The following is a 14436-nucleotide window of genomic DNA, read 5'->3' on the forward strand; positions in this document are numbered from 1 at the left end:
GTTATAATTGTCCCCAACTCCAAGTGTCAAACTCAATAATACAGTTACTTTGACAATTACACGTTTGATGGGTTTTTGGTAAAAAAAAAGTTTTTTGTAGACGGGAGATTTCTGCTGAGCTCCAAAGGTTTGTTTTGATAATTTTATTGATGCATGCGAATTTTACCAAGCTTCACGCCATAACAACAAATCTTCTTCCATTTGTCCACAACAATTTGCAGTGATAAATAATTGAAACGCATAGAAAATGGGAGCAGCACATTCATCCGAACCGCGTTCAGTTTCTATGGATAATCCAACGCCTGCCGGTGTTATTGATATATCCGATGATGTTGTTAATCGTCTGAAAAAGGGCATCTCAAAACAAGGTAAGGTCCAATACTATATTATCCATTCATTAATATGCTTTTATTTGCTTTGATTTGACGCTATGCCATCGACGTTTTTAGCCACAAGTGAACGAAAAATTAGCAAAAGACAGCAGCAATCATGGGTTATGCAACCGAAACTATAATGCATAATTTTTTTGTTTTCTTTGCGAATGGCGTTGTTTTTTCTTTGGATAAACAAATTCTTCCAGGAGATGGGTTAATATATGACGTCACACATCACTAATTACAATGATCTTAAATTCGGAAAATCTATAGTGGGGGATGTGTAATGAAATCAAATTTTAGCTGGATACGAAAAATAACCACCTGACCAGTAAAATTACTGCTCTGGAAAGTCATCATAAATTTGACGGATCTCTTTAAGACACATCAACCTAGTTGAAGATTACAGTAGATTTTTGTGAAATTTCAATGGAGCTGTATGTATATGGACGTAATTCTCTTTTACATTTTTATGTTGAAATATACTCAACTTGCAACAAGTTGGATAGGTCATTTGACACAGATGTCATTTTTCTGCAATTTTTTCAGAGACCCTTCCTTTTGGTGTGATTTCCAAAGCATTTAAGATGAGAATTCTGAATGAGTATTCAATCTTTATATCCACTTGTTGGTCTCGTGCTACTTTAGGCTATTTGGTATTTTAAATACGAAGTGAATAAACAAGTGTGTAGTGGTTTACAGGTTTCAAAACAAATTTTCGAAGAGCGTTTTACTTTGAAAGAGATCGAAAGTTGCGACTTCTACCAGCAATTTGAAATCTATGTTTTGACACAGTTTCAGGTCAGCTAAGCTGATATATATACCGATATATATATACCACAGATAGCCCTTGGGGTCCTCAGTATAAAGATTTAAATTTTGTACAAGTCCAAAAATTACCGAGATATAGACATTTTAAGTTCTGTAAATACCAATGACATTTACCATATTTTTACAGCTAACCAAACCAAAATGGATATCATTGTAAACCTCGCGACTAATGGGTGTTGGAAAAACATTTCATTTTTAAATGAAACATTTAATCGCGTAGCCGGCGTTGGACCCTGCCCATAGGTGAAAAACTGAAATTCCCGGTCAAAGGCCAGCCAACCATTAAACTTCTAATTTTTAAAGAAAATTGTATGCATTGAAAGGAAACACAAGGAAATTATAGCATTGGTCGGCTGTAAAAATATGAAAAATGTCATAGGCATTTGTCGAACTTTGAAGGCCCATATCTCGAGGAGTATGAACTTGTGCATGACAAAATTTATATTGTTATACTCAGGACCCTTAGGGTTATCTGTGGTATATGTATCATCAAGATCCTTTACCGGGCCATAAACTAGTCTTGATCCACTGTGACTAACTTCATGGATTTGTATAATCAAGATTCTTTTGTTGTGTGGGTGCAGAGTGCTGTGCGAACCTTTACGACTTGTTGTTTAGTCGGTTGATAATTTTGTCCTATTAAACTCAACAATCCTCAGAAATGGTGACCAAAGACACCGAGGACATCATTTATATACAGTTTTGCATTCATCTGAACACAACTTATTCCTATCAGATAGATTTGCTGATCTAGAGGCTTAATTTCCTTATGATGCGACTCTGTGGTGGTTATTCTGAACGAAAATTGCCCGTGAATTTTTGTCTTAAGGGAGAAAGTGAAAAAAACTCACGGGAATTTTCGTTCAGAATAACTCCAACTCTATTTAGAACATGAATATAACAATTGGGATATCTGAGCGGTGTTTCCATACACCATGTTACATAGTTAGTAGAAATTCTGCTATAACCTTATGCAAGGAAGACATTAGTATCCTAGAGTACTAGAAATAAGATCTCCCCTTCTTCTATAAACCCTCATAGAGGGTCTTCTAAAGATCTATAAAGAATCTTCTGTATATAGGATCCAGTATATAGGTGACGTCCGACATGAGTCTCCTATAGATAGAGTAGCTCTGAACTGGTTTCTATACATATGTATGCACTTCGAGGCCTCCTAAATGAGCCTAGTAAATGGAATACATCTTAAATTGTTTGTCTACATATATATAGAAGATCGCCTCCTATATAGAAGAAGACCTCCTTAAGGGTCTCCTACTTGTAGAAGAACTTATCGAGTTATGCGAAGTTCATTTACCCGTTGTTTCCTTCTCTGTTGATATAGCGGACCATCACCTCCCAATTGGTCTTCTAAAAGGTTTGTTTATTCACTTATTTTTATACCCTCAGCATTTATGCTAACGAGGGTATATACATTTTCATACGGACAAAATGTGCCTCATCGAAATACTGGTTTTAGACCCCAAGTATGTTTGGACGAAATGTGTTTCAGACAATTTGGAGTTGATTTAGCCATGTCCGTCTGTCTGGTTGGCTGGAGCGCACGAATCAACCGATTCGATCCAAAATTTGGCGTTCGTAATATTTTGTCCAAACTTAGTTTAAGCTCGAAGATGGGTTATATCGGTCCACTCCTTCCGGTACCTCCTCCACAAAAGTTCGAAAATGTTCGGAAAATTTGTGCGCACGATAACTCTTGAAGGGAGTAACCGATTTCGTGAAATTTCTACCAGACTTAGATGAGGTTCCAATATGAACTTAATCGGTAAACTCCTTCGGGTACCTCCCACACAAAATTTCGGTTCAGTTTAGGACCTGCTCTCGAATTGCCTTGATTTTTGTTGTAACAACTTGTATTCACTGTCCCCCTTACGAAGGTACAAGTCTCAACAGGGGCAAGTCCATACTTCCTGAGAAAATAGCCTGAAAGTTGCAAAGATCCTATGACGCCGTGTGAGGTTGTTGGAGCGCAAGATAACTCTCGAACGGATCTGCCGATTCGGTCCAAAATTGGACCTTAGTAATATTTTTCCAAACATAGTTTAAGTTCGAAGATAAGCCATATCGGTCCACTCCTTCCGGTACCTCCCCCACAAAAGTTCGAAAATGTTCGGGAATTTTGTGCGCACGATAACTCTTGAAGGGAGTAACCGATTTCGTGAAATTTCTACCAGACTTAGATGAGGTTCCAATATGAACTTAATCGGTAAACTCCTTCGGGTACCTCCCACACAAAATTGTATTCACTGTCCCCCATACGAAGGTACAAGTCTCATCAGGGGCAACTCCATACTTCCTGAGAAAATAGCCTGAAAGTTGCAAAAAAAATCCTATGACACCGTGTGAGGTGGTTGTGGCGCAAGATAATTTTCGAACGGATATGCCGATTCCGTCCAAAATTTGGCCTTCGTAATATTGAGTCCAAACTTACTTTAAGTTCGAAGATAAGCCTAATCGGTCCACTCCTTCAGGTACCTCCCCCACAAAAGTTCAAAAATGTTCGGAAAAATTGTGCGCACCATAACTCTTGAAGGGAGTGGCCGATTTGGTCCATACTTTACTCATCCTAATATATTCGTCAGATATATATCAGGTTCGAATATGGACTATATTTGTCCACTCCATCCGGTATCTCTCGCACAAAATTTCGGATAAATTCACTTTAGGACCTGCTCTCGAATCACTTTGATTTTTGTTGAAGCAACATTGCATTGGCTGCCTCAATTACGATGGTAAAATTTTTTTCAGTGGCAAGTCCATACTTCTTGAGAAAACAGCCCGAAGGGTGTAAAAAACCCCTATGGCACCCCCATGGGCTATGTCGGTATATTCCTTTTAGCACCTCTTCCGCAAAACTTTTGAACTTTAATCCTAATCAACATTTTTGTCGGTTCATACGTCCAAAATTTTGAAACCCCCTAAATACATATTTTTTTTGAGAAAAAAGTGTTTCGATTTACACAATCTGAGGGTATATCTCTGTCGGCAAAGCCTACTGATACATTTTTACTTGTTGCTTTATCTGTTGATAGAACGGACGATTACCTTCTAAGTGGTCATTGATAGAAATAAAATCTTCCGAACGGATCATCTTTTAAAGACCTCTAAATGAATCTTCTGTAGATAGGAGATCTCGTCAAACGTTCCCCAATAAACTGGTTTCTATACATCGGAGACCTCCTAAACGGGCCTGGTAAATGGAATTCACCTTAAGTGGTTTATCTGTAGACAGAAGACTGCCTAAGTGACAGAACTGGGTCTCCTATCTGCAGAAGAATTTATCGAGTTATAAAAGATTTATTTTACCCATTGTTTCTTTATTGATATAGCGGACAATAACCTCCTAAGTGGTCTTTGATAGATAAAAGGATTAAGAAAGTGTCTCCTATACAAATAAGATCTTTCGAACGGATCATCGATAGGTAGAAAACTTCCTAGAAGCTCTTCTAAAGACATTAATGGAATCTTCCTGTAGACACAAGATCTAGTGAAACTGTATCCCAGAGATCGGTGGAATGTGACTTCTATAGATAGAGTACCTTTAACATGTCGTATTCGTGCATGAATAAAAGGGAAATGGTAATATAGTCAAAAAATGTCGACACTGATATACTTAAGTACAGCAACGGTATATTGAATTTTGTACGATAATATATGTTTACGCTATCTAAATAATGGTACGGTAATGGTGCAATGGTATGCACACTGGCCTTGCACGCTGAATGCCCGGTTTCGATTCTCATTCTGCGCAGTTCAGTAATTCTCTACAAGTGTTGTCTGTTCGGACTCGGCTACAAAAATTAGGTCCCATATCTTTTGAGCTAATATGAATCGGGGTGCACTCATTGATATGAGTGTCACGTCGGGAATGCTTGTGAAACGATTATATTATATCTAAGTAAACATGAAGTGTGAATATAAGTTAGGAATGGAACTTGCCTTAATAATTAAGACACCACCGAAATTTTAACTATATTGTGTAGCCAATTTTACTGCCCTAAGAAGGTAGCTAATGGTTCAACTAAAACTGTTTTTACTATTATTTTGGCTTTCAAAAATCATTTGCATTAACTAAATTAACTCCATTGTAACTCATTTCATCTTCCGTGTATGATTTACGTCACATCATGCATGCCTTCGCCGAAACTCATTTCATCGTTAGATTAAGATGTGTACACTTTTTTTTTTTTTTGAAAATTAAAGAAAACAAATTGCCCCCTTTATTTTTCAGCAAAAGAAAATGCTAAAGCCCAGCAGTCATCAACACCACCTCCACCACCCAAACAGGAGACACCAACAGCTAAACCCGTTGTAGCCCCACCACCAGCTCCAACCATTGTTTATCAAAATCCACCACCAGTGGTATATGCTGCTCCCGCTGGCACCACATTCAGTGCCAGTGATATGCGTCGTCAAAAAGAGATTGAATTGCAACAAAATGATGCCATGTGGAAACAACGTATGGCCAATTTGGAACAAACTCTCAAAAAGACCAATGCTATTATGGAGAAGGAATACTCCACGGCTGTGGAAGATGTACGCAAACGTTTTGCCAGTGCATCTCCCATTCATCAATTGCCACCGTGTCAAGATTTGAAAGCACAAGTCATTGCCTGTTATCGTGCCCATCCCGGCGAGACACTAAAGTGTGCCGAAGAGGTGGCAGCTTTCCGTAATTGTGTTAACTTGAACCGTATTAAGAAACTCGATGCTGAAGAAGCCGCAGAAACTGCGAAGGCATCGGCACCAGCTGCCAAGGCTAAAGGGGCATAACCCAAACAACTTTAAAGAAAATAGTCAATAATAAGAGGAAAATATAAATAAATGTTCCCCCAAATTAGCAATGAAACATTGTCGACAAATGTGGAATTATTATTTTAGCTCTTATTGACACGGCCTTTTACTTTAGTCTGTTTAAAAATAGTTTACAAAATGATAATACCTCCCACAAAGACATGTTTTCGTTGCATTCTTTTAGTTTTTTTTGTTATTTCAACAACACTTGAGTTACAACAACTATTTTATTATGCTGTGTTGTAATTAATATACGATAATGAAAGAATGGATAATGAAGACTTGAGTTAAACTTAAAGTACATAAAAACGATAATGATTGATATAAATGCAACTAGAAAAGTGATTTATTAAAGAATAATTTCAAATAATAATTTAATAACAAATGCGTGTGTTTTTTTGTTTTTGAGAATTGAGAATTTTAAAAGATTCTTTGTAATAAATTGAATTTCTATCGAGGAGTGAGTATTTGTTCACAGCTTAGTCCTAACCTACATTAGGCAACTTTACTTGCGACAAGTCTATGTTTGTTGGAGAGACACGGGAAGGGAGGGGAATGAAAGTGGAAACAAATTGCTTGTACTGGAATTTTTTAGCCAATTCCTTTTATATTTTTCGTATTCGACATTATTTTATTCGTTTTGCCGCAACAGAATTGAATTTTGAAAGGGAACGAGAAAAATTGCCGCAAGAAAAAAAATCGCCTAATGTAGATCGGGACTTATTTTTTAATAGTTGTTTAGAAATTTGTTTCATTCCAAAATAAATGTCCCAACTCTAAAATCTAAAAATAAAAGTTAAATAAATTCGCTTTGCATTATTTTTGGCTGGCAGCACTCTTTCAGTTTATCACTGCCGCCTTTTTAAGACAGTCACATTGGCTTCATTAAGATAGGAAGTAGGCTATATGACATAGACCCTCTCCGTGGTATAAAAAATCTAAGTGAATTTTATATATGTACCGAAAATTTTGGTTTTTATGTTGCTAGAGTGGACATTCCATTTCCGGACACGTTTTGTAAGTAAAACGTTGACTTTTTCTCCAAATAAGTTTTTTGCCCATTCCCCCCGAATATTATCTGACCATCACCAAAATCAATGGTAAAAAATGCGTTTATTTTAAAATAAAAACTGAAAAACAAAATTATTCATTAAAAAATGTAAATATTTGTTGAAATCGTTGAAAAATGTACGAAATTATTTATATTTGTTAAACTATTAGAAATTGTTGTAACAGATTGCTAATGTATCAACCTTAGTAAATGTACTGTTGGTGGCGCGAATAGGTTTTCATAATTTGATTTTTCATTCATGAGCAAATACTCGATCAAATCGAATGTCGTAATTAGGCCCCAGGTTTTGCTTTTGCTATACCCCATATAGACGCAGAAATATTCGCTTTGAAATAAAATGTTGACTTTTTCTCCAAATAAGTCTTTTGCCCATTCCGACCCTTGAATATTATCCGACCACCACCAAAATCAATAGGCTTCTTCCCCTCCGGGACCTTCATCAACACCCAAAATTTGGTGATTACAAGGTTTAGACGGGCTTCTATCAGAACACCTTCTGGTCTTCTATAAGAGAAGCTTTTGGTCTTCTGTAAGAGGACATTCTGGTCTTGTATAAGAATACTTTTTGGCCTCTATAAAAGACCTTCTACCCTGTTATATGAAGACTTCTGGCCTCCATTAAAAAGGCTTTCTAACCTTCCAGAAATTGCGGAAATTCGAAAGAATTTATCCAAATGCACCCAGATGCGAGCTCCTGGTGGACAAAATCTTTCTCCCGAACCCTGCTTCAGCTTCAGCCAAAGACTCAGTAGAGACTGCGGCGACAAGCAAAAAGGTGGAGGTGAAGCCTGCTGCTTCTGACAGCAAGGTGGAACCTTAAGCTGTTCCGAAGCCGAACCCGAGCCAGAAGGGACTGGAAAAGGATAAGGGGCATAATCCGACTCCAAATGATTCTCGTAAGAGTAGTCAACTGGAGAAGGTGACTGTCCCAAATCCGGCTCCTACCCCAACTAATGAGGGTAAAGCGGACGAACAGAAGGTGTCTAAGACCTGCGCAAGCCACTCGGGGGTAACGACGGGTGGATCGACTGGGACACCATCGACTTCGGAGAAGACGAACAAGTCCTCGCAGTCAAAGACTGTGAAGCGAGTTCGCTCTTCAGAAGGCCCTCAGCCTTCGCCAAAGAAGACGATGATCTCTCAGACGGCCAACACGGCGAACTCCTATGCTGGTGTCCTTGCTCACAAAGCCAAGGGAAGCAGCACCAGTACTGAGAAGGCGTCCACCTCCTTAGGAAAAGCTGTTACCAAGGCACGTGAGCGAGGGCGTAGGAAACCCTACGCCAAAACGGCCACGGTGGCAAACGATGACGAGCTCCTAGTAGCAATCATCGACCGAGCTGACCCCTTCGGGAAAATCAGCGAAAGTCACTGGTTGCTCTTCGAGACTCGGCTTCGTTTAGCCATTGTGTCCACTGAGGCGAACCAGGGTGACCGTCAGTTTGGTGGCGCCTTCCTTCACAAGGGAGTTAAAGTCATTAAATGTCTCAACAGGAGCTCGCAAGAGTACCTTAAGAAGACAGTTAATGGCTTTGATGAACTTTGGGAGGGGGCAAAAATTGCTGCGGTGTCTATAACGGAGATTCCGTCCAGGAAGGTATTCCCAGCATGGGTTCCCCCACCTACCGTGGATAAGGAACTTCTGCTGAGGATGCTGGAGCTCCAGAACCCCGGTCTCCTTACTAAGGACTGGACTGTAATGAGTCTCACCCCTTGTAAGGAGAATGGAGGGATGGACATTAAGATGGCGGTAGACTCCTCAGGAGAGGAGTACCTTAAGATTCGTGAGGGAAAACTGAACTTCGGTTCAGGATGGGTTCGGTTCCGACTGAGTCCACCTCGCGGAAGTCAGTAGGAGTAGGCAGGCGGCAGGTGCTACGCATTTTGCAGATTAATCTGCATCATTGTAAAGCAGCTGCCGCCGAACTACTCCTGTCCCTCACGAACTCAGAGGTAGACATTGTTCTAGTCCAGGAACCTTATATATATAAAAATAAGGTCTCTGGACTGAACAATGCCAACTTCGAGGTCTTTGCATCGTCCGAAGGGGACAAGGTGAGGACCTGTGTGGTAGGTAGGAAGAACCTCAATCTAATCTTTCTATCTAATTATAGTAATGGAGACATGTGCACGGTGCGACTGGAGAACGGCAGGGAGAAGGCCACTCTCCTGTCCTCAATCTACATGCCGTATGAGGACCCTGATCCACCAAATCAGGGGGTACACAGGCTGCTGAAGGAGAACCTGGGCGTTTGTAACGTTATCCTTGGATGTGACGCCAACGCCCACCATTTTCACTGGGGCAGCAAAGACACAAACACTAGAGGTGAGTCGATTTTCAATTTTATATTATCTTACAATCTAAGAATATGTAATATAGGAAACGATCCCACCTTTAAAATTAGAGGCAGGGAGGAGGTCATTGATCTAACCCTGTCTAATTTAGATGATTCTGTCGTCAGGAACTGGAGGGTATCCAACAAATGCTCCTTTTCGGATCATATGAGGATATACTTTGAAATCTCTTTCGACGGAGTCCGCCAAAATCCTTATAGGAACCCGAGAAGGACGGACTGGGGAAGGTTCACTGATCTGACGAACCATCAACTGACACTTCCCGCAAGGATAGAAACAGTTGCTGAGCTTAACAGTAAGGTGTCCAACCTAACAGAAATCCTTCTTCGCTGCCATAAGGATGCCTGTCCATTAACTTATCCTGGGAAGAAATCCCAACCGGTGTGGTGGAACAAGGATCTTGGCGAACTACGGAAAAACACCAAAAAGTTGTACAACAAGGCGCACTCGACGAAACTTGACAGTGACTGGGAATCGTATAAAGCGAGTTTCACCAAATACAAGAGTGAAATCAAGCGCGCCAAAAAGAAGTCATGGGTTTGTTTCTGTGAGTCTGTAGAAGGGGTAAACGACGCTGCCAGATTCCGTAAGATACTCTCGAAGGACCCCAAATCCATCGGTAGTGTCAAAAAACCGGACGGCACGTGGACAGACTCAGGTCTTGAGACTCTAAACCTTCTAGCTGAGACCCACTTCCCTGACTGCACGGATGCCAGTAACCTTCACATTGATTGTGACAACTTCCAAGTCCAAGAGTCAGTGGACGAGAGCCTCATTGATAAGGTTGTAAGCAGAAACAAAATAAAGTGGGCAGTAAGTACATTCAAACCCTATAAGTCACCTGGTCCAGATGGAGTAATTCCTGCGATGCTTCAATTTGCTGCACCGCAGATATACCAAATTCTGGAGGAGATCTTTAGGGCCTGTTTGTTTCTTTCCTGCGTACCAGATCTGTGGAAAGAGGTAAAGGTAACTTACATCCCCAAAGCGGGGAAAGCCAGTCACTCTGCACCGAAAGACTACAGACCTATTAGTCTATCCTCCTTTCTCCTCAAGACACTCGAACGACTGATCGATCTGGAGATTAGGAGCTTTGTAGACACTGCCTCGCTGAGCGACTCGCAGCATGCCTACATGAAAGGTAAATCTGTCGAAACTGCTCTTCATGAGGTCGTGGGTTTCATTGAGAGAAATATGGAGAACTCAAACTTTACCTTGGCGGCTTTCCTGGATATAGAAGGAGCCTTTAACAACGTAAAACTTGAATCCATTCATCTCTCGCTTAGATCGGTCAACACCCCGGAAACCCTGATCTGCTGGATAAAGAGAATGCTGGAGAGCAGGATCATAAATTCCAGTATCGGGGAGTTGACAAGAAGGAAGACAGTAACACGAGGTACTCCCCAGGGAGGTGTACTCTCACCGCTGCTGTGGCTACTTGTGATAAACAATATTTTGGCGGAATTCGACAATCAGGGCATCAAGGCTGTCGCATACGCGGATGATGTAGTTTTACTAATAACTGGCAAATTCTTGTCCACTATTTCGGAGCTTATGCAAGGAGCCTTATCAAAGCTGTCTCGTTGGGCCACCACAAATGGCCTTGGTGTAAATCCAACGAAAACAGAACTGGTATTGTTCACCAGAAAGCGTAAGCTTGGCGACATCATACCACCAACATTGGATGGAGTGCAGTTGCATCTATCTCCTGAGGCCAAATACCTAGGTACAATCCTGGATTCTCAACTGAGATGGAAAAGGAACGTCGAGGAACGGACGAAGAGAGGTATGATCGCACTCTATTCATGTAAGAATTCGATTGGGAAAAGTTGGGGTCTAAATCCAGCTATTATACACTGGTTGTATAATACTGTGGTGAGACCCATCCTATCCTACGGATGTCTTGTCTGGTGGCATGCGCTTCGACACAAGTCGAACTCGGGCAGCATAGACAAGGTGCAAAGGGCAGCCTCGATCCTGATAACTGGAGCTTTTAGAAGTACACCACAAGCAGCTCTGAACGCAATGCTAAACCTCTTGCCCACGAGAATTAGCATCAAAGGTCAAGCAGCACGTAGTGCTCTAAGGCTACATGAATTGAATCGTTGGCGTGACAGCACCTATGGTCATGCATGCATTCTTCGAGAGCTAGGGCCAAACCTTGGCTTAAGTCAGCAGGGGAAGTTCAGCGACTACTTATCACCAATCCATAGATTTGATGATTTTGAGGTCGTTATCCCTAGTAGAGATGACTGGATCCGTGGTAACCCTCCTCTGGACGGCGTGGCTTTCTATACAGACGGTTCCAAGATGGAAGAAGGTACCGGAGCTGGCGTCTACTGCGAAAAGCTTTGCCTCGAGTACTCCTATAGGTTGAACAGCGACTGTAGCGTTTTCCAAGCAGAAATCTTCGCGATCAAAATGGCCGCAGAGTTGATAAAAAGTCTGGATGCTGAAATCTTTGAACCGGTGACTATCTTCGTTGATAGTCAGCCGGCTCTTAAAGCCATCAAATCCCCCAATATCAAGTCTGAGGCCGTTCTTGAGGGTAGAACTGCTTTGGCGAACCTAACTAACGCTGTCCGACTCTGCTGGGTACCGGGTCACTGTGACATTGTGGGAAACGAGAAGGCAGATGAATTGGCAAGACACGGATCTCAATCAACAAGTCAAGCTATCACTGTTTCTATTAAACCACCCATATGTCACGTTTTTCGGAAGGTGGAGACGTTCTTTGAAGAACAGGCCAAGGAACTATGGCATAATGAACCAAGGTGCAACGTGTCAAGGGCCATTTGGCCGAATCTTTCAACAAAGAGAACAACTTCGCTTTTAAGTCTGAGTAAATCAGAAATCAGGGTATTGACGGGAGTCATTACCGGCCATTGCTACATCCGAGCTTTTATCGGCAAATGGCAGGATGATGGCGTGGACTATTGCAGGCTCTGTGAAGATGAGGAGGAAACGGAGACGATCGAGCATATTCTATGTCGTTGCCCGATGTTAACTCGAAAGCGGTATAGACTAAGTACGAGTACGCTTTCCTCCAAGCTTAACCTTCTACTCAAACATGGAACCAACAATCATAAACAACATCATTAAAAATCTGAAGTGGCTGGGACGGCGCGACCCATAAGCGTAACTACTTCTCTGACAGTTTTTTCCACCATCGCCAAAAAACCACCCTCTCTGTCTTTATTACATCTTCATTATTTCTTATAATTAATTCATTTATTATTATTCTCCAAACCACACCCCCCTTTTTTCTTTATTCTTCTCTCTTTTCTCTTCTCTTTTCAGGTAATTCTGAACCTCCTTTTTCTTTATGGATGATCACAATGGACCGAAAGGTCTCCGAGTGGCGTAGTCAATATACATATATATTGACTACACATCCCCAAACCTAACCTAACCTAACCTTCCAGAAGAAGACTTTCTGGTCTGTTATAAAAAGACCTTCTGGTCTGTTATAAAAAGACCTTCTGGTCTGTTATAAGAAGACCTTATGGTCTGTTATAAGAAGGACTGACTTTCGACTTGCCGACTTGCTTTGTCTTGTTTAACGTTCGTCAAAATATTTCAGTTGCACACCCATACATTGTTTCTCGAAAATGCAACTAAATATATCAGTAAAAGTATGTAAAGTAAAAGACGATACGGAAGTCAGTCAAGATCGTCTGGTCTGTTATAAAAAGAAGAAGGTCTTCTAAAAACTGAGAACACCTTTTGACCTTCTATAAGAAGTGCTTCTGGCCTTCTATAAGAAAATCTTTAGTATGTATTGCCTACTTCCGTATTGTCAGTTGCTTTGTCTTTATAGTCTGTTATAAGAAGACCTTCTGGTCTGTTATAAAAAACCTGTATGGTCTACTATAAGATGACATTCTGGTCTTTAATAAGAAGTCCTTCTGGTCTTCTAAAAAATAATAACACCTTCTGACCTACAAGAAATGCTTCTGGTCTTCTACAAGAAGACCTTCTGTCCTTCTATAAGAACATCTTCTCACCTTTTATAAGAAACTTTCTAGCCTTCCATAAGAAGACCTTCTGACATTCTTAAGAATTCTTAAGAACACCTTCTGGCCTTCTAGAAGAAGACATTCTGGCCTTCTAAAAGAAGACCTTCTGCCTTTCTCCGTCTGGCCTTCTATACGAAGACATTTTGATCTGCTTCTAGAAGCCATTCTGGCCTTTTATGCAAAGAATACTTTCTGGTCTTATATAATGGACAAAATTTAAAATTTTTATTACGTAAAGTGTTATAAAATAATCGCCGATAACAAGTTATCGGTGATGTAGCGGAGCTTTTTTGTTTTGATTTGAATAAATGAGAAAAAACAAGTAAAAAAGTATCAGCCGGCTTTGCCGACAGACATATGCCCTCAGCCTGTATATCAGGAATATTGTCAATTATTTCATATTCCATTTCAGAAAAAAAGGATACATTTTTTTCGCGCTACATCAACGATTTTTTATATGTAGGTTAAGTACGAATTTGGTCGCGAGCCAATTTTTGGTTGTTGCGGACAAAAGTTATGGCGCTTTTATTTCGCTTTTTAAGAAAGAAAATATTATAAAAACGCTAATTATTTTAATGAGCACAATTGATACAAAAAAGTTCTCTCGAAGTGACTTCAGCGAGTAGATTGCATAATACCTGCAAAATGTTACACAGAATTCGCGGAATGTACATAAAATTGCTAAATTATTGAATATAAGTCTACTTTTTTCAAAATTAAAGCCCATTTAGTGGTCATATAATTACATAAAAAATTGTTGTGGATCCAAACTTCACGGCGTATCAAATGAGACTACAATCATACAGATTGGTGTTATAGTTTGGATGTTACAGCCAAAACAAGCACATATTTTGGTCAAAAATAATTTTTTGTTTGAAAAAATATTTTTTCAAATGCATTATGTAGTAGAAAATATTGTAAAAATTTATAGGAAAACTCCCTTCATTTTGCTTAAATCTCCTAACAAAATAGA

General features: G+C 40.2%; 2 protein-coding genes across 2 annotated transcripts; both read left to right on the forward strand.

The window, feature by feature from the left end:
- On the forward strand, positions 1-6402 carry Chchd3 (Coiled-coil-helix-coiled-coil-helix domain containing 3). The gene is made up of 3 exons (XM_073960224.1): positions 1-127; positions 222-368; positions 5455-6402. Exons 2-3 carry the CDS (start codon positions 248-250, stop codon positions 5994-5996), a joined length of 663 nt encoding a protein of 220 aa, XP_073816325.1. The 5' UTR covers positions 1-127; positions 222-247; the 3' UTR covers positions 5997-6402.
- A 1966-nt stretch (positions 6403-8368) lies between these two features.
- Positions 8369-13882, forward strand: LOC141389160 (uncharacterized). The gene is made up of 3 exons (XM_073960228.1): positions 8369-9144; positions 9204-9415; positions 12745-13882. Exons 1-3 carry the CDS (start codon positions 9104-9106, stop codon positions 12849-12851), a joined length of 360 nt encoding a protein of 119 aa, XP_073816329.1. The 5' UTR covers positions 8369-9103; the 3' UTR covers positions 12852-13882.
- The last annotated feature ends 554 nt before the right edge of the window (positions 13883-14436 follow it).

The sequence above is a fragment of the Musca autumnalis genome, unplaced genomic scaffold, assembly GCF_047663935.1.
Source record: "Musca autumnalis isolate F117 unplaced genomic scaffold, ASM4766393v1 scaffold_1, whole genome shotgun sequence".
NCBI classification, from domain to species: Eukaryota; Metazoa; Arthropoda; class Insecta; order Diptera; family Muscidae; genus Musca; species Musca autumnalis.

Coding starts and splice junctions, on each gene's coding strand:
- Chchd3 (XM_073960224.1), top strand. CDS start 248: ATGGGAGCAGCACATTCATCCGAACCGCGTTCAGTTTCTATGGATAAT. Junction 369..5,454: donor AAAGGGCATCTCAAAACAAG/GTAAGGTCCAAT, acceptor TTTATTTTTCAG/CAAAAGAAAATGCTAAAGCC.
- LOC141389160 (XM_073960228.1), top strand. CDS start 9,104: ATGCCAACTTCGAGGTCTTTGCATCGTCCGAAGGGGACAAG. Junction 9,145..9,203: donor CATCGTCCGAAGGGGACAAG/GTGAGGACCTGT, acceptor ATCTAATTATAG/TAATGGAGACATGTGCACGG. Junction 9,416..12,744: donor CAAAGACACAAACACTAGAG/GTGAGTCGATTT, acceptor TTCTCTTTTCAG/GTAATTCTGAACCTCCTTTT.